Raw genomic sequence first — 25,794 nt, forward strand, 5'->3', positions numbered from 1 at the left:
AGATGTTCTCTTGATGAGGAACATGCTGAGCTTTGTTTTTGAACTGTTTGGTTCTTTTTTTCTTCATATATCTCACGGTAACAATGCACAGCATCTTGAATGATATGTTCGACCTTTGTGAATCGTTCGACATTAGGGTCCATTGCTTCGAAACTGGCGAGAGCTTCATTCAGTAGTGAAAAAGAATCTGATAAACTCTTTGCAGTGAATTTCTTTTCTGGCTGCTCTTTTTCTTTCTCTTCTTCCTCTCTCTTGCTTTTTCTTCTGACACTGTGCTTCCAATTCAATCAACTCTTCATCCGAAAGTTCTTTTATTTCACAATCTAGCAACTCCTCTACGTCTTCTATTTCACATTCTAATTTAATGCAAGTTTAACTATTTTTTCTGTAATCACTTCCCGTTCCTCTCCTTTTTCAAATCTTTCAAATGTATTCGCATAACATTTTAGACACTTTTTCCAAATTCCTGACATACAATTCTTTGTTACACATTCCCATGCTGTTGAAATATTCTTGATACACTGAAGAATGTTGTACTGCTTCCAAAAGTCTCGCAAAGATAAATCAGCATCAGAATCTATCGCTTCGATGGCTTGTGCGAATGTCGTTCTGAAGTAGTAAGCCTTGAATGCTGAAATAGCACTCTGATCCATGGGTTGAATGAGAGCAGTTGTGTTAGGTGGCATAAAAACCACTCTAACATCATGTTGAAGGTCATCCAGATGAGGAGGGTGGCCAGGGGCATTGTCCATAATCAATAAAATCTTGAAAGGGATACCTCTCTCCACACAATATTCACGAGCCTGGGGAATAAAGCAGTTCATGAACCAGTCTTCGAACAGTGCTTGAGTCATCCAAGCTTTTAGGATGAGCTTCAGCTTCTTGTGTGAAAGTGCTTGGATGATGTGAGAAAGGTGGAGATTTTTCTGAAGGGATGAAAGACAAGAAAAATTCAGTGGTTTTAAAATTTTTGCTATGTGTTCAGAAGTGCATTGTACATAAGGGATACAAAAGCGAGTTATTTCTTCTGGATTAGAAGATGCAGGAATTCCACAACTGTTATATGCTTTTGTGATGAAGGAAACATTAAAACCATTTAATAAGAATGGTTTTAATGTTTCCTTCATCAGAGATTTAATATGCTGTAATTCTTTCTGTAAAAGTTCATCAGAAGAATATAAAGAATGAACGTGGTGTAATAAGGTCTTAATAGTCCCAGCCTTTTGACTCGGATGGTGGTGAGAATTGGCATGGATATAGTGACCTGTATGAGCTGTTTCCTAAAAACCAAAATTGTAAGCTGCCATCTGGTTGACAAAGAATTAGAAATCTATACAGACTATTTGGTTATCTGTTTCTTTTCATAAGATGAACTTGATCTAAGGATGAGGCGCATTTAGATTTGGCCAGATGGGATGCTAGTTTGTTAGTTAGTATACAATAATACAGCAGCCGTAAGGTCCACACAAAGGTATGGTACCAACGTTTGATGGCTATACTGACTTTTTTGATTATATATCTCTGTGAATTTATTAAACATATTCTAAATGCCCAAATAGCATGATGATCTTGCTTGGAGGTTTCTATGTCCTTAATTCTGACTGGCTCACTTTCTGTAAGTTCACAGACCAAGACAGAAGAGAAACTAGCCGTTTCCAATGATCTAATGCAAATCATTCATCTATCTACCAGAATTCCAGATAATCCTCTATCATTCTCCGAACACTCTGAATTTTTTCTTAACCAGCTATCCTTCAAAATGCATTGCTGACTTGATTGCTTCTTGGCAACTCTGACCACACACTTTAATGTTTCTTAGAAATCATCCTTCTCCCAGCCTTTCTCAGCCTTGTATCCTGCAACACTGCAGTAGTGTCAGTTAGGATGACCTTTAGATTTCCTATGCAACTTTTCCAAGATCTGATTATTGCTTTGGCTCTCCTGATCCAACTTGCTGTGATCTCAGTTGCAATTATTCTTGCTAGGATGAGTGCCTTTATTTCCCACTACACTCAAAATTTGCAACCCTTATTCAACCCTTGGTTTTCAAAAAAATGTGCCAAAGCAGTCCAAGATAAAATTTCAGCACACTCAATGGCTCAATGTTTAACTGAGAGTTAAACAGTTCAGCTTATACTACAGCCCATAACTACTACAAAATAACTCTCAACAAATCTAAAGCAGATTTTATAAGGGCCAAATGTACTAAGCTTGCATTATGCTCAAATGCCAATTAAGCTTTTGGTCCCTTGCTAAGGCTATTGGCCAATACTTGTGTACTACTATGTTTCTTTCCTTGTGATGGATAAATGATGATAAAGAAGGCCTCTTGACATCAGCTTTATCTGACTCTTATTTAGGTACAAGGCAAATCCCCCCATTCCACAAACCATCTTTAGTATGTCTCCTCTGATCTTTTGTCAAGACATTAGAAAAACTCAATAGCTTTGATACTAATACACAACAAACCTTCCCCCCTCCCCAATCCCCACTAGAACATGTGCTTTAGAGCTAATACCCATCCTGTATTACCTTTACAAGTTATTATACTCATCTACCCAACAGCACTGACCTCATCTCAGTGCTTTCAAAAGTAATGGAGAAGACCATCAACAATTAGTTTCTTCACTGCCTAGAGACTCATCAGTGAAATATTAATCATTGATATCTATTCTGCCATTCTTTTTACAGTAGACCTCTCCAATAAACTTCATTTTTGGAATCAAGTTTTTCTTACCAAGCTGACTCCTTATGGTCTACCTTTGTGTGATTGTCAGCTTCCTATCTGGTCATTTACTGCATGTAGAGGAAGGTTCCCCTGATTTTTACATCAATGTAAGAGTACCAAAGGTTCTGTACTTTTACTTACACTCTTCATCCTACACATCACTAACAATAACATCCAATCCTATTCATAGTTCTAGTGAATGAGAGTATACTCTATTCCTCTTCATCATTTACAAAAACTTAAAGCAATCAAATGATTCAAGTTTTAAGATCTGTTACCTAATCCTTAAACCGATCTAGTCATTCTCCTGTAGAGCAAGGCAATTTAATGAATTTTCATATTATCAAAGCCCAATCATGTTTTAATGTCTGGAAGAAACACCACCTGAGATGTGAAAATACTGTTCTCACATCTTGAGTGGTGGATCAAAAACCTTACTCAGAATGCTTGACTATCCAGAAAAAGATCTAGAATTGGGTTGATAAGTGGTATTATCTTATCTTTGATGGACATCATGGATTTGCTAAAGGTAAGTCAGTTTCAATAATCTACTTACTTATTACAATAAGTAATGGAGAAGGCCATCAACAATTAGTTTCTTTACTGCCTAGAGATTCATCAGCAATAATTATAAAGGAAGAATTATAAGTAACAAGGCTGATGTTAATTCCCTTCAGGAAGATATGAATAGACATTTTACTTGGACAAAAGAGTGGGGTTGTAGTTTTAATATCAACAAGTGCAAGGTGTTGCATTTTGGAGTACAAAAATATAAGGCTGTGTACTATATCGATGGTGCCGTACTGCAGGAAGTGTATGAGATTAGAGATTTGGGAGTGATGTTGACAGTAGACTGAAGTTTAGAGTGCATGTTGCTAGTGTTGCAAAGGCTGCACATCATAGTGCTGCTATGACAAGGAGTACTCTAACATGTAGGGATAAGGAAGAGGTTGTGCAACTGTAAAAGGCACTGGTCAGGTGACACTTGGACTATTGTGCTCAGATCTAGTCACCTGGTTTTCAATGTGATGTGGAGACATTGGAGAGGATCCAGAGGTGAGTGACTAAGACAATGTCAGGACTTTTGAATGCTGGTTATGGGCAGAGGTTGAAGAAATGTGATTACACAGTGTAGTGGATAGAAGGAAAAGAGGTGATATGATAGAGACATTTAAGTTAGTGATAAGATTTTATCAGATTAATCCAGAGGGGAATTATAAAAAGAGCAGAAGGTGAGAGGGGAAGAACCAGAGGTGATCCTTGGAATTTATGTAAAAGTGTGGTGAAGAGGGGTATGAGGAGTAGATTTTTTACATGTAGAATTGTCATTGAATAGAATGCACTAACAGAATGTGTTGTTAATGCAAGGAGTGTTAAGGATTTTAAGATTCTACATGTGATAAATATGTTGTAAGTTGAACGAACCTCCTACAGTGCGATGAGTCTGCCACTTTATGGAGGGTGTAATAATAATAGTAATAACAATAACAATAAGGTGATGGCTTCATTAGACAATGGAAAAAGGCATTATGTAGAGGAGTGGTAATAATCAAATCCATGAGGATTGCAAAGAACAGGAAAGGAGGGTGACTTGGTTGGTAAGGGTAGCAAAAGTGAAGTATGAAAAGCAGTCAGCTAATGAAGCCAAAAAAAAAAAAAAAATCTTAGGGAGTTCTTTCAATATGTAGACAAAAAAAAGATTATAGAAGTATGACACTGATTAGAGAAAATGGCATAAGAACAACTGCTACAGAGGATATAGTCGAGATATTTAATGAACAGTGCATAAAGTAGTTGATGATGAGGAGAGAATGACTGACTAACTGACTGTAAGTAAGTAAGAGGTACATGGGGAAATTAGTAATCTTGATGTTAATAAGGCTGAGGGACTTGATAATATATCACCACGTATTTTGAAGGAGTGTGCCATGGAGTTGGTATCTGTCTTGACATATTTGTTTAATATGAGTCTTGCGTTGGGTCACATTACCAAAGAAGCAGAAGAAGACAAGATTGTGCCACTTCATAAGGGAGGTGACAGAACTCAAGCATCAAATTATAGGCCTACCTGTGCATCAGTTGTTATGGTTAAAGTGTTGGAGAAGCTGGTGAGAACTAGGGTTCAGAAGTTGGTTGACAACAGTGGTATTATCTTTGATGGAAGCATGGATTTGCTAAAAGGTCATGTTTTAGTAATCTACTTACTTATTACAATAAGGTGAGGGTTCCATCGGACAAAGGAGATGGACAAAAGTATTTAGGGGTCTGTTTTAGGGCCACCGCTGTTTAACCTGTATGTTAGTGATATTGGTGAAGATTTGGATGGGGATATTCAGTTATTGGCAGATGATGCAAAGTTGGGAACTAACTATGAGGAGTAGAACAGATATTATGGCCTTAAAAGAAGACTTGAATAAGCTGAGTGAAATGGGCATGGTAGTGGGAAATAGTTGTTGAAAGATTTTTTCACTTGGTTATACTATAAATTAAAGATACCAAGAAATTATATACTTGGTTTGATCCAAGTGTAAGCAAACTTTCAGGAGCAAACTTTGTTTGCTTACACTTGGATAAAGGATTAAACCAAGTATATAATTTCTTGGTGTCTTTAATTATGGTAGTGGGAATGCAGGTTCAATGTTGCAAAATGCATTGGGAAACAAAGATGGGATGTGGGATTCACACTTGGTGGGGATATATTTTTGGAGGTGGAGAAAATAAATCTTGGGATGATGGTGGATAAGGATCTAAAATTTGGAGGACACATTGCCAAAATTGATTGTGAAGACAACACAAAGAATTCTGGGAATGATGCTGAGGACACTGACTTGTGGAAGTAAGGGGATTTGATCACCTGGTTTTCAAAAGGATGAAGAGATGTTGGAAAGGGTCTAACAGGGAAGCTAACACAATGATCATCATCATCATGCGTATCAAAGATTTAGGCCTAGATGGCCTGTTCCAGCCTTAGAAGTCATCGTTGAATTGTTTAAGAGGACATCCTGGTTTTCTTTTTCCTAATGGCTTATACTTTAAGGCTTGATTTGGTAATCTTTCTGTTTTCATTCTTTGAACATGTTCCATCCATTTATGTTTATATTTTTTAATTTTTTCTATTACTGGTTCTTGGTTTAATTCTTTCATAATTTCTTCATTTCTTTTGTGATCAAATAGGGTATACTTTGCAGTTTTCCTCATAAACTTCATTTCTGCTGTTATTAATCTTTGTTTGTCTTTTTGTTTTATTGTCCAGATTTCACTACTATACATTAAGACTGGTAGAGCTAATGTATTGTATACTTTTAGTCTGGTTTGCTTTTGAACTAGGTTTGGTTTAAATATATAATTACAAAAGAGTTAATTACACCTGTTATTTTTAAATATTTTGCAATTTTTACGTTTATATCTTTTTCATTTTCATATGTGATCATACATCCTAGGTAGTTAAATGAATTCACCTGTCCTAAGATCTTGTTATCTATTACTATTTTAGTTCTTGCTGAATCTTATCCTTTAAAGGCCATAGTTTTTGATTTTTCTGTTGATATTATCATACCATAATTTTTGGCTATCTCATTTAGATCTAAAATAGCTTTCTGTAAGTTATCTTCAGAATTTGTAATTATTATTTGGTCGTCGACAAAAAGGAGAATGTTTAAGTTCACCGTAGGAGAAAGTTTAATTCCTTGACATAAATTTTTATTCCATTCCAAGCACAATGATAATGTGTAATAATAAAAATCAACTAATTACAAATTGTATCTTTAATCTTAGTGAAATGATATATGGCAGATCATTTTTGTAATTTTTTTGAATTGTATTCTATAATCATTAGCTTTGTCAATGCTCTTACTGACTTTTTCTGGGTTCATACAGCGGTCAACTTATATTAAGTGGATGCATTAATCACAAAGATATGTCAGCTTACCTTATAATCAATAAATACTTCACTAATATTTTCCATGTTAAGATTAAGATGATTCCATGATACATTAAAAGCAGTGGAATTCAGTGGAAATGCTGTCACCAGACCAGGCTGAACTTTTGGCACTTAAAACAGAAAAAGAAGCCAATAATGATAATCACACAACAATTTATTATTATTATTATCATCATCATTATTATTATTATTAACATCTGACCTCCATGGAGTCAAAGACTCATCATGGGAGGCACACACAATGCTCATCCAACCGTGCTTTAAACTAATTATTTTTCTTATTATTCTTTTTCTTATACAAGGATGTTTACTTTTTTCTCACTTGTTTAGTATATATCTTCACGCATGAGGACATCATGCGTGAAGCATTAGATGAGCTCAAATTAGGATAGGTGGCAGATTGATCAGTAATATGAGGTATGCTGATGATAATGCCATTGTCCTCTGAAATGACAAGGAAGAACTAGGACAAATTCTTGATAAAGTTAACAAGATCAGTAATAACAGCAGACTTCAGCTCAACCCTAGCAAGACAAAGATTATAGTTTTCAAAGGAAATACAGACAGTGAAGTTCTTGAGAAACAAATGTACCTTAATGGAGAAAGAATTGAGGAAGTCAGCAAGTTTGAGTACCTAGGATCCATTACTAAAGTGAAGAATCCTTATATAAACTCATGTTTATGTAAGGATCTATGTGTAGAAGTTTGGTGTTTTTACATTAGATCCTATGGTTTGTTTTCAACTCCGTGTTGTGCGAGGCTAGATTTACGTGGTTTGATAAGACAGATATAGTCTTGATGTTCAGAGCTGCATTTACTAAAAGATCTTCCTGTCTGTCTGTAGTAAGGCATCTCAGGAACATGGAACTTCATAAATGCCAGGTAATTTAAAATTTAATTACTGTGGTTTGCATGTGTATGTTTAGTTATGAATGCTCCACAGGTTTCACTATACAATAGTGTATCGTATTGATGGCACTGTGTGCCAGGAAATAGATGAAGTTAGAGATTAAGGGGCAGTAGTGGCAGACAGAGAGTTAATATTTAGAGGACATATTCCTAAGGTTGCTAAGGTAGCTCATAAGATTACTTGGCTATCAAAGAACACACTGACTAGTAGAGATCAGGAAGTTGTCATTCCTCTTTACAAGATCTTGTTATGTTCACACCTGTATTACTGTGCTCAAGTCTGGTCTCCTGGGTTTCTTGGGGATGTGGAAGCAGTGGCAAAGATTCAGAGGTGAGTGACCAAGATGGTTAGTGGTCTGTGGAATGTTCCATATGAAGATAGAGTGAGGATGTGTGTGGATTGCAGAGGTTGGTTGATAGGAGAAAAAAGATGGGATATGAGAAACATTTAAGTTGCTTAAAGGATTTATAGGATTGATGCAAGGGAAATGTTTCAGCACTTGGATGCAGTGGCCAGAACACAGGGTTATCCTTGGAAGCTGAATAAAGATTTGGTTAGCAAGGCTGTGAGGACTAAATTTTTTGCTTGAAGAGTTGTGAATGAGTGGAATGGATTTCCAGAGTCAGCCGTGAGTGCCTTCCATGTTAATAGTCCAAAGTGTGGTATGATAGATTGTATGGATAGTTTGGGTCTCCTGCAATGAGTCTTCAGATTCCATGGAAGTGCTCATATAATAATAATAATAACTTTCCCATAATAAACCCATGCTGTTCTCGTTTTTGTATTCTGTCTCTAACCAGCCTCTCTCTCTCTCTCTCTCTTCACCACTGCATATGATATACACATATTAGATTATAGTTTGACATTGCTGAACTGGATTGTCTTGTATGTAGGGGTACTCTTCTGTTTCTGTTGTCAGACAACTGTTTAACAACCACCACGTTAATGGCACTGCCAGCTGTATTGCATATCTGTAATAAAAAATGGTGATGTCCTATTCAGTCTTACAGCATTATCAAAGTCAAGGTAATTAATATTCTAAACACTTCCTATTCCTGGAAAGTCAGTGTTCTGTCCTCTTCCTATTGCTATTCAACACTGCTCCTAACCTTTCTACATGAAAATCATCATTATTATTTACAGTTTCTCCATTGAATTCAGAGACTCACTGTGGAAGACCCATGCTAATGTTCAGATATGAAAAAGCTATCATACTTCTTAAACTCATTCACTGCCATGACACTCACAACTAATTCTGGCAATCCATTCCACTTATTCATTACTTTTCGCCTAAAAAAATGAACACACTCACACAATTTCCATGGATGACCCCTAGTTCTCTAATTATTTGTCATCTATTGGAAAATTTTCTTTGCATCAATTTTATAAAGCCTTATAAGTTTCTATCATGTACCCTCTTTTATGCCTATCAACTAAACTTTGTAACCCACAAACCTTCAATCTATCTTCAAAAGGAGCATTCCACAGACTATCAGCTTTTATTATTATTATTATTATTATTATTATGGGCAACTCCAAGGAGTCCTTAGACTCATCGAGGGAGGCCCCTAAACATCATGTCCATCACAACTATTCGACATTCACACAGTATCTATCATACTTTGCCTTGAACTCATTCACTGTCATAGCACCCACAACAGACTCTGGCAGCTAATTCCACTCATTCACCACTCTAAAAGTAAAAAACCCAGCTCTAACACCCTTGCTAACCACACTCTTGCCCAGCTTCCATGGATGTCCCCTAGTCCTCCCACCACCAGTCCTGTTCTCTCTCGGGAGGGCTTGGCAAGGTCCTGCACAAGGGACTGTAAGCTTAGTCACTCATCTCTGAAACCTCTACCACCTGCTGATCCCAAGAAACCCAGGTGATCAAATCTGTGCATAATAGTCAAGATGTAGCCAAATCATAGCCTTATAAAGAGGGATAATGACTTCCCTATCTTTACTTGTTCTTGGGTTTATTAACATCCAAGTAATCCTTTGAACTATTTTATCAACTTTTGCAATGTACCTTCTGAATTTCAACTCTCTGCCCACCATTATCCCCAAGTCTCTAGCCTTATTAATTTCCTGCAATCCAGTACCATCAATGTGATACACAGTATGCAACCTTTACAACCCGAAGTCTATAATCTTACATTTTGCAACAATAAATTGTCAATCATTATCCTTTGCTGACAGTGCCAATTAATTTCATAATTTAATCTAATGGATAATTTAATTCATCATGCTGGATATCTACATCACAATTATCAACTATTGCCTTCCCAGTTTTGCATCATCAGCAAACAACTGAATATTTCCACTTCTCTTAAATCTTTCCCAATATCATTGATATACAAATTAAAGAATAGTGACCCTAGTACAGAACCCTGAGGTATTTCAATAGTCAACCTCATTCTCCTAGATTCCACTCCCCTATATACTACTCTCTGGTGACTGTCAGTCAGCCACCCCATCTATGCTACTAGCTTCATATATTCATTCCCATTTGCTCTGATTTTATAATAGTTTTCCATGTGATATTCTGTCAAATGCCTTAGTAAAATCCAGCAGAATCATGGTGTGGCCATTTCCTTAATTGATGTCCACAGTTGCTTTATTATAAAATGTGAATAAATTACTAAGACAAGACCTTCATAAGACTTTAATGCCCAACATAAGATTACTGGATCCTTATCCATGCATTGTTGGATTTTATCTTTAATCAACTTTTCCAATACTTAAACAACCACTCCTGATATATTAATTGGTCTGTAGTTTCTGTAGGTTGCTGCTTCTGTCATGGAGCCATCTTTTTTATTATTATTATTATTATTATTATCAACACCCGACCTCCATGGAGTCAGAGACTCATCGTGGGAGGTACTCATTATTGCAACAATGCTCATCCAACCGTGTCTTGAACTGATTCAGTGTGTACACATCCACAACACACTCAAGCAATGCATTCCACTCACCAACCACCCTTCATGCAAAGAACCTGCTTCTCACTCCTTTGCTCACACCCTCCTTATACAGTTTCCAGCATTGGCCTCTTGTTCTACTCCCCTCTCTAATTCTATGAAAAATCTCTTCCATGTCTACCTGATAACAGCCCCTAACCAGTTTATGTCTCAATCATATCCCCCCCCCACTTCCTCCTATTCACGAGTCTCTGCAACTTACATTCTCTCAATTTGTCCTCGTACTCCACATTCCAAAGACCACTGACCACCTTTGTGAATCTTCTCTGCATCCTTTCCAACATATCCTCGTCACTATGAAAACCCAACAACCATATCTGTGCACGATAATTCATATGAGGTCTTATCAAGGCCTTATACAATGGAATCATAACCTCTCTATTTCTGCATGTCAGGGTTCTCCGCATCATTGTCATTATTCGATGTGATGTCTTCGCAACTTGTGCAATGTAGCCCCTGAATTTCAAGTCCTTGTCCACCATCACTCCTAGATCTCTCATCTCCTCTACTTCTGTTAAAGTTTCTCCACCAAGTGTATATTTTGCATCCCATGATTGCTTATAGATCTCAAAACCTTACAGTTTGCAGCATTGAACTGATAGTTCCACTTACCTGCCCATTCATGCAATCTCTTCAAGTCCTCTTGTAAGGCATTAACATCAGCCAGACTGTGCATTGCTCTCCAGTTTTGCATCATATGCAAACAGCTGGATATCACTAGTTAAACTCAACCCAATATCATTAACATACAAATTGACAACAATGCCCCCAGAATTGGCCCCTGAGGCACACCACTGGTGACCTTTCTCTTTCAAGATACTGCACTCCATATACAACTTTCTGATACCTATCTGACAGCCAGTCACTGACCCAACACAGAAGTCTGTTATCCGGTCCCATCTCTTTCAATTTATTTAAGAGCTTGTCATGTGGCAGTCTATCAAAAGCTTTTGCAAAATCCAAGTATACCACTGTATATGCATCTCCTCTATCTAAGGTATTGGTCACCTTGTTATAGTACATAAGTAACAAACCCATGCTGATAACCACAGAGAAAACTGCTGTTATCAACCAATTTCTGTATCCTGCTTCTCACAAATCTCTCCAGCACCTTCACCACAACTCCAGATATACAGACCGGTCTATAATTTGAAGCTACAGCATTATCACCGCCTTTATGCAGTGGAATAATTTTACCCTCCTTCAACTTCCTTGGAACCTGCAAAAACTCTTGTTAAACAGGCATGCCAATGCTACTGCCACTTCACTGGAACATTCTCTTAAGATGCGTGGTGATATTTCATCAAATCCTACCGCCTTATTAGCATCAAGATTATTTCCTCAAATACCTCTGGCTCGCTCACAATTATGCTATCCTCTCCTATGTCATCTACACTTAAGTTCCTCATGATTTCATCCTGATCAGGATGAAACACGCTTATAAATTGACTACCGAATACCTCAACAATGTCTTCTGCAGCAGTTACCATTCTACCACTTTCATCCCTTAACTTCATCTTTCCATGGTCATTTTTCCTTCTACTTGCCACATATCTAAAAAACTCTCGAGTTTTTCTTAGCCTGATTTGCCTATTTCAGCTCATACTCTACTTTTGTTTTCCTTACTAGCTGAGTCATCACTCTCCTGGCTTGTTCTTTATATTCTTCATGTGACTGATTACCATTATTCATCTTGTACTCCCTCCAAAGGACATTCTTTTTCCAGATTTCATGCTTAAGCTCCACATTCATCCATTTTACACCAACCTTGTTCAGCCTTTTGGCCTTTGGGATACATTCATACATTGATGCTGTTATGTATTTCTTTGTAAGTTCCCATTCAGCATTTATTTCCTTACCGTTCAACTCCTCGTTCCATGTTATAGCTTGAAGTTGTCTCCTAAGCTTATCATATTCACCAGTCTTATAATTCCATATATATCCTTTCCTTCACATATATCCTTTCTGCAAAAGCCTGCATATGACTAGTCACAACACAGGTGATTACTTCATGATCATTTTCACCAAGAACTCGAGAAATTTACTTCCTTATTCCCAAATGCTATCTCTTCGTTCCAGTCTATACCGCCATAATTAAAATCACCCATAATAATTACCCTTCCTTTGTTCACTAATGCAAGTTGTTTATACATTTCTTTATCACCACCTTCCACATTCCCAGGCCTATAGCAACAGCCAACTAAATATGTCTTCCTCTCAACCTCCACATTAGACCACACTGCCTCATAACCAGTGTCACTATTTTCCCTTTCATGTCTACCTTATGAGGACTTAATTCCCCTGCTATCATCAGCAGCACTCCTCCTCCCTTCTGCCCTTTCTATCTTTACAAAAAATACTGTACCCGTCCATTTCTATTCCAGTTATAATATCATCTTCATTCAACCATGTTTCACTTATTCCAATGATTTGGAGATGAATAAATTCAATCACTGAAACCATTTCATCTCCTTTATTTCTGATATTTCTGGCATTTGTAAACAAACACCACAGTTCATTTTTAGGTCTATAGCCAGTCCTATCCAAGCTATATGTTGGTTGCAATTTCACCACTACGCCTGTCAAATCACCTTTATCACCGCTTACCACACATATACCTTCTCAGTCTCCACTTCTCTACCAACATTGCAATATACTCCATCTTCACACACACGCATATTCACTGCCACTTTCGACATTCACTCTCTCCATACCATGTCTCCCTGTCCACCCGAGCTCCCTCCATCCCCCCGCATTTCCCTATTCCTCTTGTATTCCTATTTTCTCTTCTTCTCAGTGGAAACCACTATGTTTCCACTGTCAAGTACTGCTGTCTCTTCAGTGCCACTCTCCTGATTTTTTCTCTTCATCTCTTCCTTCTGATCTGTGGCATGCATCACACACTATACTTTCATCCAGCAACATTTTCTCCAGCACACTCACTCCAAAGCCATTTAAATGCAACCCATCACGCCTGTATAATTTCATTCTTCCCTCAAACACATGCCATACATCCACAAACTCCACATCTTTTTCCTCACAAAGCTGAGCTAACATGCCATTCATTACTTAAATTAAGGGGATATTAAATCCCACATAGTTTTAAAACCGAATAAGAAACTCAAAGATTGGAATCAGAGAGTTTCTTGCCGAATATAGTAAACCATAAAGTATCGGCGACACTAGCGTTAGCCAATGCAAGTGATCCTAGTACATAGTACAATACCGGGCAACTTGTTGCAAAGGTGGAGGAAGAAGTTCAGATCGCTATTCTTAGGTATTTTCCATAATGTAAAAACACGTTTCCTAGGAAATGTATGCTGTTATTACATTATGGAGGGAGGTCACTACCCAGACCGGTTTCAGCCTTTTTTGAGGCTTCATCAGTGAGTAGCTAGACCTAATACCAAAGTGTATAGCGAAAAGAACTTATGTACTCTGCGAACGAGTTTTCCAAACAGGTGCAACCATTAAGTTACTTAAGTATAAAGAGCTAATAAGCTTCATTTCGGCAAGGCTCTCTGTTGCAACTCATAATCATCATACCTGGACAGATATGGTGAGGACAAATATCCTGATATTTGTCCTCACCTCCTCCTCCTTATGTCAAGTTAGATCATTCATCCCTACAATCACAACTAACTCTCTTGCTTGTTTCTTCCTCATGTCCAATGCCTTAATTATTGTACTCATTCTCCCACCTGGATAGCAGACCTTATGGGCTATGTCAGTAACTAGCCCCCAAATTATGGAGTCTCCATATACTGCTATCCCGGAATCACTCGTTGCTTTCACTTCTTTTATTCTTTGTTCTTTCATTCTGTTTTTTTGCATACTTTCATTACTCTCCACTAGATGCCTAACATCATCAACATATTCTTCATTTCATTTTTCATTTCCAATATCTGTTTCATTAAATCTTGCATTCCAACAGTTTTACTCTCTATCTTACTACCTTTCATTCTGCTGCACTTTACTTCCGTCCCCTTATCACTACTTTTTGCATGTACATCTTTGCATTCTTTCACTTCTTCAGTTTCTCCAACTTTCATTTCACTTCCGTTTTTGCAACTTCTTCCGTAAATTTCGCTTCTACATGTTTGCATTCTTTTACTCCCTCAGTTTCTCTTGCTTTCATTTAATTTCTGTTTTTCTTAACTTTTTCCGTAACTTTCTCTTGTTTTCTTGCATACTTTCATTAATTTCCACTAGATGCCTAACATCACTCAACATATTCTTCATTTCATTTTTCATTTCCAATATCTGTTTCATTACATCTTGCATTCCAACAATTTTACTCTCTATCTTGTTACCTTTCATTCTTCCACACTTTATTTCCTTTTCATCATTCATACTTTCTTTCACCCCCTTATCACTAATTTTTGCTTGTACATCTTTGGATTCCTTCACTTCTTCAGTTTCTCCAACTTTCATTTCACTTCCATTTTTGCAACTTCTTCCGTAACTTTCGCTTCTACATCTTTGCATTCTCCCTCAGTTTCTCTTGCTTTCATTTAATTTCTGTTTTTCTCAACTTTTTCTGTAACTTTCGCTTCTACATCCCTGCATTATATTACTCCCTCAGTTTCTCCTGTTTTGTTTCATTTCAGTTTTTCATAACTTTCACTTCTACATTCCTGCATTCTTTCACTCCGTCAGCCTCTCTATCTTTCATTTCATTTCCGTTTCTTTCATTCCCACTATCGATCTTTTCGGTCAGTTTTGCATTCTGTGTATTGTGGTCCAACAGAATATCGCACTTATGACAAATCCATACTTTCTCTTGTCTTTTGCTCATTCTCTCCCTCTCCACAAAGACACCTCATACATTCCGCCATGCATACATATCATACTCAGGATATCGAATCAGTTTTGAAAAGTCTATGTCGTCAATGCTACTTGACTTTCATAGCATTCACCTAGTAGCACCAGTCGACTGTGCGTGGTTGACCTGCATTGTGTGATATTTAAAACAGCAATTTAGACTAATAATTCTGATAGATTCACACCAAAAATCACTCAGAGACTCTTCATTCTCAAAAATAAATAATGGAACCTTACAATTTATGAAACACTGCCAATTATTATTCAAAATAGAACTTATTTTTCCAGAGCTCTTTCTGATACTACAAAACTTATGGCCCTCTAGCAGCCAAATTCATGTAATGTCACAATCTTATTCTCTCTTTACCCTTAGAACCCTTCCAGAGCTTAGAGTTTAAAAGTCTAAACAATGCCAATTCTCTTGCACATTCATGCAATACACAGGCTGATATGCCATCCAGTCCCACTGCTGTGGTGGTCTCACTTATATCTTTCAATATGCTGAACACCTTGTGTTCATCCACCTCAATTTTGATATGCATCTCTGTCACATCACTACCTATGAAATCACCATCCAGATGATACCTTTTGCAAAATGATCATTCAGCAACTCAACTATTTCTTTTGTCTCTGTCACCTTCCTACCATCAGCATTGATTAAAGTCATCCTGCCATAGTCATTTTGCCTCTTACTTGCTAAATGCTGGCCCTGGTTGGCTGAGTGGTTAGCTTATCTTCTCTCCATGTGTTGAGGCTTAAGTGATGTGAAGAATTCATGTTGGAGGTTTAATGGAATATTAACAGCACTAAGAAAGGATTAAAACTAATTTCAATACTTCCAATATTTCTTCTCCATCACAGAAACATCTTCAGGGATTACAAAAAACTTTTTGTAACAACACACACAAATACAATACAATAGTGAGACTAAAGTTCTATCTAGCATGGGGTGCACCCTCTATGGGCATTTGCAGGTGGCCTAGGATGTAAAAAGGGATCTCTGATTATTAATGTTTCCCAAATTAAAGGCGTTGAGAATGACAGTGGCATTTCCCTTTTCAGAAAATTATGGAAAGAAAAAAGCATTGTCATCACCAGAGCTGATAAGGGAAATGCCACTGTGATTCTTAATGACTCAGAATATAATCATAAAATGGATATTATTCTTCATGCTCAGGCTACCTACATACCACTTGAACAAGATCTCACAAAAACTCAAGTTAAAAAACCTACTTAAAAAAGTGTCTTCTTGGCCTCCTGACATTACAAAAAACTCAAACCATTCAGTTCTTGTCTCCCTGTATATACGGTTTACCTAAAATCCACAAACTTAATTCTCCCCTAAGACCTATAGTAGATGCCACCAATGCACCTTGCTACGAATTATCAAAACAGCTAGCTAACTCTTTTATCTCCCTCACTGGTCTTACCACAGCTTATGTAAAAAACTCTACCCACTTTAAAAACTTAATTGAAAATCGTACTTTAAATAATACAGACATATTGGTCAGCTTTGACATCATCTCATTGTTTACCAATATCCCCTGATTGACACCTTAACACTCTTAAAAAACGTTTTTCCTTCTGATATCTTAGAGATCTTTTCCTTTGCCATCAACTCTGGTTATTTTTCTTGGAAGAACAAAATCTACAAACAGACAGAGGGAACTGCCACGGGTTCCCCCCCCCCCCCTTGCATTTAGAGAAAGATGTTGAAAGTTTATTTTTCACTTGGTTAGACTATAATAAATTTAATTTAATCCTTTATCTAAGTGAGAGCAAATAAAGTTTGCACCTGAAAATATCTTCACGAGTTGCCTGGTGTTGTACTACTTACCCAAGTAAGATAGTATAACACCATATTCAGTCCTGAAGATATTTTCAGGCACAAACTCTGTTTGCTCTCACTTGGATAAAGAATTAAATTAAATTTATTATACTCTAACCAAGTGAAAAATAAACTTTCATGATGCTGAAATCTTGAAATATTATTTAAATAGACTGGCATTATGGGCAAAGAAGAATAGTTATCAGTTTAATGTGGTAAAGTATAAAGTTATGCATTTTGGAATAAAAAGATTACCAGCTGTATAATTACTTCGATGGAAGTGTACTCCAGGAAACTGATGAAGCCAAGATGAAGAATGTTTTTTTTTTTTTTTCTATTTTTCTCTGCAAGAAGTGGAAGGAAAATAAACTGAGAAGTATGAAGAGAGAGCTTAGGAGGCTGACTGATGTAAGACAAAAAGAGTAGGAGTGACAGAGAGAAGTTATGGGAATGAGAGAAGGAGAGAGAATGAGAGTCCCAAAGAAAGAGAGGAAGCTGAGATGAGTAGATGTAAGGAATGACAGGTAAGTGAGACAACAAGGAAGGAGATTATTGGAAGAGAGAGAGAGAGTATGAAGGATGCAGGTGAGTAAAGAATGAACAGATGAGTATTTGTAGATTCATAGAAAAAAGTGATCAACGTACTCATGAGCAGTTCAAAGTGCAGGCAAGAAGGCTGACAAATAATTTAAGAAAGGCCATGGATTATGTCACTTGGCCAAAATAAATCCAAAAGAGTTTTTATTGCTATATATCAAGTAAGAGAAACAATGATTATGGAATGATGACTTTAATCAGTCCTGATGGTATGAAAGTGACAGAAAGAGAAGAAATAGTTGAGTTGCAGAGTAATCACTTTGCAAGGGTGTATCATACAGATGGAGATTTTGCAGTTACTGATATAACAGAGACGAATGTGAGAATTGAGTGAGACAAACAGGAAGTGCTCAGCATATTGAAAAAATATGAACATACATACAGCAGTGGGACTGGACAGCATGTTAGCTCATGTGCTATGCAAATATCTAAGGGAATTAGCTGTGCATCTCACAAAGTTGTTTAATCTATGTTCTTTCAAAGTTCCTAGGGAAAGGAGTGGAAAGATAATAAGAGAGTTCCATTACATACGGTGATGCCAAGACAGAAATAGCAAATTAAAAACCAACTAATACCTCAGAAGTTCTGGTTAAGTACTGGAAAAATTGATTAAAGGCAAAATTTAACAATAGGTAGATAGGAATACAACACTCTATGGCAGGAAGCATGGCTTTATAAAAGGCAGGTCCTGCCTTAGTAATATACCAAATGTTTTTAAAAGAGTGACAACAGAAGATGGGGAAATGGCTACATGATACTCTAGACAGTGCAAAGGCATTTGACAAATTACTACATGGAAAACCATTACAAAAGTGAGAGCAAATGGAATTGGATATGAAACTGGTGTCATGGATATGGTGACTGAGAAAGACATCCAGAGAATAGTATATGATTGAGTGGAATTTAGGAGAATGAGTAGGACTGGTGGAGTGCCTCAAGGCTGTATACCAGAGCTACTAATCTTTCATTTGTATATTAATCATATAGGGAATGATTTAAGAGGGAGGGATATTCAGTTGTTTGCTGATGATGCAAAACTGGGGAAGGTAATTGTTGATAATGGTGATGTAGATAATCCAGCAGGATGACTTCAATTAATTGGCACTGTCAGCAAAGGATAATGATTGACAATTTAATGTTGCAAAATGTAAGATTACAGACTTTGGGTTGTAAAGGTTGCATACTGTGTATCACATTGATGGTACTGGATTGCAGGAAATTAATGAGGCTAGAGACTTGGGGATAATGGTGGGCAGAGTTGAAATTCAGAAGGCACATTGCAAAAGTTGATAAAATAGTTCAAATGATTACTTGGATGTTAATAAACCCAAGAACAAGTAAAGATAGGGAAGTCATTATCCCTCTTTATATGATTTGGCTACATCTTGGTGATGCAAAACTGGGGAAGGCCATAGTTGATAATGGTGATGTAGATATCCAGCAGGACGACTTAAACTAATTGGAACTGTGAGCAATGGATAATGATTGACAATTTAATGTCAAAACTGGGGATTACAATAGTTGATAATGGTGATGCAAACACAATATTTAAATAAACTCTAATCATGACACAGGATAATGGTTGAAAATTTATTGTTGCAAAATATAAGGTTTTACACTTTGGGTTGAAAATATTGATGGTACTGGATTGCAGGAAATTATGAGGATTATGGACTTGGAGGTAATGGTACAGAGACCATATTACAAATGTTGGCAAAATATCTCAGAGGATTACAAAAACACCTAAAAAGTCAAGACAGCTAGGTTCTCATTATCCCGCTTTATAAGACTATGATTTGAACTATATCTTGATTACTGTGCACAGATTTGGTCACCTTTGTTACTTGATGATCAGGAGGTTGTGCAGGGGATCCGGAGATGAGTGACTAGGCTGAGAGATCTGTAGAATGCTACCTATGAGGATAGTTTGGCATGTGGGTTACAAAGTTTAGTTAATGGTGGAAAAGAGAGAATATGATAGAAACCCATAAGTTATTAAAGGAGTTCTATAGAAAAAGTAAGGATGTGTGGACTAGATTTTTTGCTCAGAGAGTAGTGAATGAATGAATAGAATTAAATTTAAGGAGAGGTATGATAGGTATTGTGTGTAGAAAGGCTAGTGTGGGACTCCGTCGATAAGTGTTCTGACTCCATTGAGATTCCTATATAATAATAATATTGGAGACATTAGTGAGAGATCACATATATAACATTGGACGGAATAGTAATGTTATCTGTGAGGATCAGCATGGATTTCTAATGGAGTGCTGTTGTTTCAGTAACCTGTTGCCTTTTACAGTAAAGTAATAAGAGCAGTTGATGACAGAAAGTCATATACTATATTTTTTTTTTTAATTGAAGAGGGTGCTATAATAAGCTGATAATTAAATAACAACATATGAGTTTAGATATCAGGTTAGTGAATTAGACTGGAGACTGGATGTCGGATAGATATCATAAAGTTGAGTACATGAGAGCAGTGTCATAAAAGCAGGACACAAGTGGGGTGTCACATGGCTAACTGTCGGCATCTCTACTTTTAAGCTTCACATCAATGACATTGTCATTGGACTGTAGGAGAGATGTTGATGAATTGTTTGCAGATAAGGTGAAGATGGGAAGAGTTTATTAGTGATAGTGATAATATTGTGGTTCTTTATGAGGATTTGAATAAGCTGGCCAGGTGGGTGAATCACTTTAATTCAATGAAATGTAAGGTCTTGAAATCTGGGGGTGCATCGATAGTAAGTTACTCTGTTGGTTGAACTCTACTAGAGAAAGTTTGGGAGGCAAGAGATCTTGGGAGTAATTTCTATTGATCAACAGTTTGATCAATAGAAATTTTAAATTCAGGGGATATATTGCAAAGTTGTTGATGGTAACCTAGAAGAACTGCTGAGATACTAAAGATTTTGACTATTAGAAATAGAATAGTGCTGATTCAATTGTATAAAGTCCTGATCAGACCATATCTGTATTAATGTTCTCAGATCTCATCATTGTATTTGAAGAGAATAAATTAAAATGATATCAGGAGTTGCATAGTGTTAGTCATGAATATAAACTGAGAATATGTAGACTGTAAAGTTTGATTGACAGAAGACAAAAACGTGATATGATTGAGATATTTAAACTGTTGAACAGTAGCTTCAGGATTCACACTGCAAATATCTTTGCAAGATAGAACAGGGAGAGGGTGCAAGGACAAAGGGCCATCCTTGGAAGTTGCAAATGAAGATGTTGAGTAAGAGGGTGAGAAGTCACATTTTTTGCATTGCCAGGTAGGATAGTGAGAGCAGAAACAGTGAACAAATTTAAGGAGTAGTATGATAAACTTTTGTTCTGTCTAAGATGGCCTCCCATAATGAGTCTTGTGACTTCATGAGGATCCTAAATAATAAATATTGAACTGTAATTTTGTTATGGATAAGGATATAAATATTAACCTTGTCATCTGATAGTAAGGCTTATAGGTTGACCATTCATAGCTGTATTTTTTAAGGAAATTACAACATAGGCTACTATATTAGCTAAAATAAATTTAATCAATGCTTCCTATATTTTGGCAAAGTCAAATTGCCATCATCAGGGAATAATAAATAAGATACATGCACAAAAGCATTTATTAACTTTAAATTTTCAACTTACACCTAAATGTCCAGGGAGGAGAAGACATTTTTCCATCTCCTCCAAGACTAAATGCAAGGACACGCAACTTATAGGTTTTTTCTGGTATCAATCCAGGTATTACTACATGAAGGGGTCTGCCATCCAAATATTTCACCACTACTATAGCAGGCATATCTTGGTCAGCTTCCCAGCAGTACACCTAGATATTAAAATAGTAAATATATTATTTCAAAGTATATAAATATGCTTTATTATTACTTTTATTTTAGTGCTCAATGCTATTGATTATGAAAAAAAATTCTGTCTGAATATCAAGAATGAAAATAAACAACATGGAAATAACTACTAAATAATTATTTGAAAGATTCATTCAAATATTAGTGGTATTGGTAAAAGAGGTTAATGCCTTGACTGACAGAAGCTAATGTCTTAAAAAGAACAGATGTTAAAAAAGTATTCAATTTTATGAGAATATGGAGAAAAACATAATGGGCAAATATTATTTCTGAAGGTGTAAAGGTATAGGAGATGAGCTATGTACTCTGAGGATGAGAACTCAGGCTTTGTGAGTGTACAATGTGAAGCACTGTTGAATAGAGTAGGATATTTAGCAAAATGATACTATAACAAGGAGGTACACAGAGGGCAATGAAAAGGAAATATTTAAGGTAATTACCTTAGCAAGTGCATAGAAGGTCAGCAGGACCATGACTTCAAATCCATCAATGAATATGTTGCCCATGAGCAATTTGGTGCAATTTGTATAATCATGGAGTGAATTTCATGGACAGAAGAACTTATGTATGACTGATGAATTGTAGGTGAATGAATCTGGAGTTAGATATCTGGCGGTAAAAATTGATCAGCAACAGTGAGAGAAAGTAAAGTCGGAATCTAGATCTGTTATGGAAGGGAAGGGAATGGAAATGAGTGTGTATTCAGGTGATGCAAGTGAGCATAAGAATAACCAAAAAACATGCTGAATGCAGTCTCCCAGGTAATGAATTTGAACAGGATAGTTGATGCAAGGTGTAAAGGTATACTTGTGAGTCAAAAAGGATGCTGAAGTTTATGTATACTAATGTTGGAAACATTAGGAATAAACAGCAAGAAGTTTGTCACACTTGTTGGTGTAACTTCGTCATGATAAAAGTTATATGCATCAGTGAAACGTCATTGAGAGAATGGTGCAGTTATAGGGATTGAATATAAAGGTTCATCACAGTATTTTCAACGAGGATATAAAAATAGAATGCAGGGGGGGGTGTTACTAGTGATGATAGAAGAATTGCAACTAAAAGGAAAAGTCAGCAAGAGGATAGAGATTATTATTATTATTATTATGGGAATCTCCATGGTCAGCAGACTTATTGCTGGAGGCTCACAGTAACCACTGTATACACAATAGCTATAATACTTCTCCTTTAGATCATTCAATTTCAGAGCACAAATATCTGTTCCAGTCATTCACCATTCTCTATTAAAAAATTTAGTCTCTACATCCCTTACTAACCACACCTTTACACAACTTCCAAGGGATGACACCAAATCTACCTACTCATTATGTATTGAAAAAATTTCTTTGGTATCAGTCTTACAGAACCCCCTTTAGTGATTAAAAGTTTTCTATTATGTTCCTTCTTTTGTGTGTTTGTGAACAAAACTTTGCAGCCTACATACCTTCAATCTATCCTCACAGGAAGGATTCCACAGACCTGTCACCATCTTTGTCACTTGTATCTGTAGCCTCATCTCCAAGAAACCACCCTCCATGTGGGGCACCTGTTCGTGGTGGAGAGGACATCCCAGTGATGGTACTGGCCCTTTTCATTCTTCCTCTTTTTCTTTGCTTTTCTTCCCATATTCTTTGCTCTACTTCTCCTGAGTCTTTTTCACTATCCTTTTTTCCAGAACACCATCACTGGGATTCAATGCCCTGCTGCCGTGGGGTACGACCCATGGACATCCGGAAAGGGGGGGGGGGATCGTGGTAGTCTTGAACTACTTTGGGCCGTGTTTGCTGTGCAGTACGACCCATAGACATCCAGAAAGGGGGATCCTGGTAGTCTTGCACTACTTTGGCCCCTGCTTCAGCAAGACGGGTGGTCCTGGATGGCCCAGCCAGGATCAATTGGCTAGTGGGCTTGCCTGCAAGGGTCAACGGTGTGGCAGTAAGTCTCTCACCCCATGGTCCGAGGTCAGGATCCTAGACCTGCTACAGTGCCAGTATAGCCCTGGCATTCCACTCCTGAGCACAGTCTTTGCTTGCCAGGTAGTAGGTGTCCATGTGTGGCTCCGTGGTGGGTGGGGAGCTCTGACATCGAATTAAAAATTCCTTAAATATGAATTCTTCATCCTCAAATGTTTCAGGAACCCTAACAAAGTCCCAACCAAGTACTGATAATATAGACACAGCATATGGAAACAGAAGTAAGAAACAAAAGATATCAGATACTAACATAAATGTACCAACCTTTTTTAATCATTCATGCAACAGGTGAAAAACCAATTGGGAAAATGTCACCCTTCTTTATCCAAAAAGGTTCAAAAGGACTGGCAGGACCTCCCAAAACTGTCAAGAACTTGCATTCTGGTGATATCTTCGTGGAAACAATGTGCAAACAACATTCTGAGATACTACTGAGAGCAATGACAATGGGTGGAATACAAATTGCAGTAAAACCTCACAGAACACTCAATTCCAGTAGAGGAGTGATATCAGAATGGGATCTTCTTGAGGTTCCTGATGAGGAGATATGTTCAGAGCTTAAAGATCAAGGAGTGATAGGTGTGAGGTGCATTCTGATATGCAGGGATGGTCACCTGGTCTCAACCAAGAAGGTCATCCTTACTTTTGATACACCTAGGCCTCTGACACATGTAAAAACAGGGTATCTTAGCTCTCCTGTTAGAATGTACATCCCTAACCTGCTGAGATGCTTTAAATATCAAAGATATGGACATGCCCAAACTGCCTGTCGTGGTTCTACTACCTGTGCCCGATGTGGTAGTAAAGAAGATGAAAATAAATGTTGCTGTGAAAAAAAAAGCTAAATGTGTCAACTGTCAGGGAGATCATCCAACATACTCTTGTGCATGTCAGAAATGGAAAGATGAAAAAGAGATACAAAAAATTAAAACAGAACAAAACATAACATATCAGGATGCAAAAAGAAAGCTAGCCACCATTATGCATGTTCTACGATCCTCTTATGCTGAAAAAGTAACAATTAATAAAGTGCCAACAGCAATTCAAACATGTATGTCTATTTCACCATTTGATAATTTCACCATATCTGAACTTTATGATCACAAGTGCTTCTCTGTTGAGCACATTAATCACAAGACCTATGGCCTTACTCCAGAGACAACTTCAAAAATGGTCCCATTCAATGAAACTCATCTGTCAAAAAAATGATGGTGGAGACTTCACTCAAAGATAAACCACCAGACACTCGCACAGAAAAAATGGATACCGCGATACCCACTGAAAGCAAACTAAGCATACCAACTGACCCTAACACATTTGATGTTTTGAACACTCTACCAGAGGAAGAGATGGACACTGGCCATCCATACTTCCCTAAAACAGTGGATAAATATAAATCTGACAAAGGTAAGCCCACAGCCTCTCGAAAACCAGACAAGTCAATAAAATTAAAACAATAGGAAAATTTTTACAGTGGAACTGTCGTGGGATCCACCAGAATATTGACGATATCAAGATGTTGTTGCAGAAACACAAACCTTTCTGTTTCTGTCTACAGGAAACTTACTTAGGACCCAATGAGGACGTACCTTTAGAAATTTCACTGTTCTATGTAAGGATAGAACTGGAGATGGTCCTGCTCATGGAGGAGTAGCTATCCTAGTGGGCAGTCATACTCCTTTCCATCAGGTCCAACTTAATACTTCTCTGAAAGCAGTAGTGATTTGCTTCTCTGTGGAATTCCTTATTACATATGTTCAATTTATTTACCACCAAGTTAAATGAGTTAAATGAAATCGATCTTGATAACTTTATTTCACAACTGCCTGAACCCATACTTTTGATGGGTGACTTTAACGGTCACAATACTCTATGGGATAGTGCCAACACTAATAGATGAGGTTGAATCATTGAAAAAATTCTTGATAATGATAACCTTTCCCTTCTAAATAATAAACTCAATACTTTCTTCCATATGCCTACCCACTCATATTCTGCAATTGATCTTACAATCTGTTCTCCTTCCATTTTTCCATTGCTCGTGTGGGACGTTGAAGAGAACATATATGGAAGTGATCACCTTCCTGTACTTTGTACAGTGTCTTCAGAGGAACCATGTTCATCCACACGGATACCTATAT

General features: G+C 37.1%; 1 protein-coding gene across 4 annotated transcripts in view; it reads right to left on the reverse strand.

Moving 5' to 3' along the window:
- LOC150110083 (contactin-like) overlaps positions 1-25,794 on the reverse strand; it is a 690,381-nt gene that overhangs the window by 103,978 nt on the left and 560,609 nt on the right. For all 4 annotated transcript variants that reach the window (XM_090391236.1, XM_090391210.1, XM_090391218.1 and 1 more), the window contains exons 22-23: positions 21,463-21,643; positions 6,657-6,778 (exon numbers count right to left, since the gene is read on the reverse strand). In XM_090391236.1, coding sequence (XP_090247362.1) covers positions 6,657-6,778; positions 21,463-21,643 — 303 coding nt within the window. The remainder of the gene's footprint in view (positions 1-6,656; positions 6,779-21,462; positions 21,644-25,794) is intronic.

Source organism: Typopeltis vanoorti, chromosome 1 (assembly GCF_054136105.1).
Source record: "Typopeltis vanoorti isolate ZY-2024b chromosome 1, IOZ_Tvanoo_1.0, whole genome shotgun sequence".
NCBI classification, from domain to species: domain Eukaryota; kingdom Metazoa; phylum Arthropoda; class Arachnida; order Uropygi; family Thelyphonidae; genus Typopeltis; species Typopeltis vanoorti.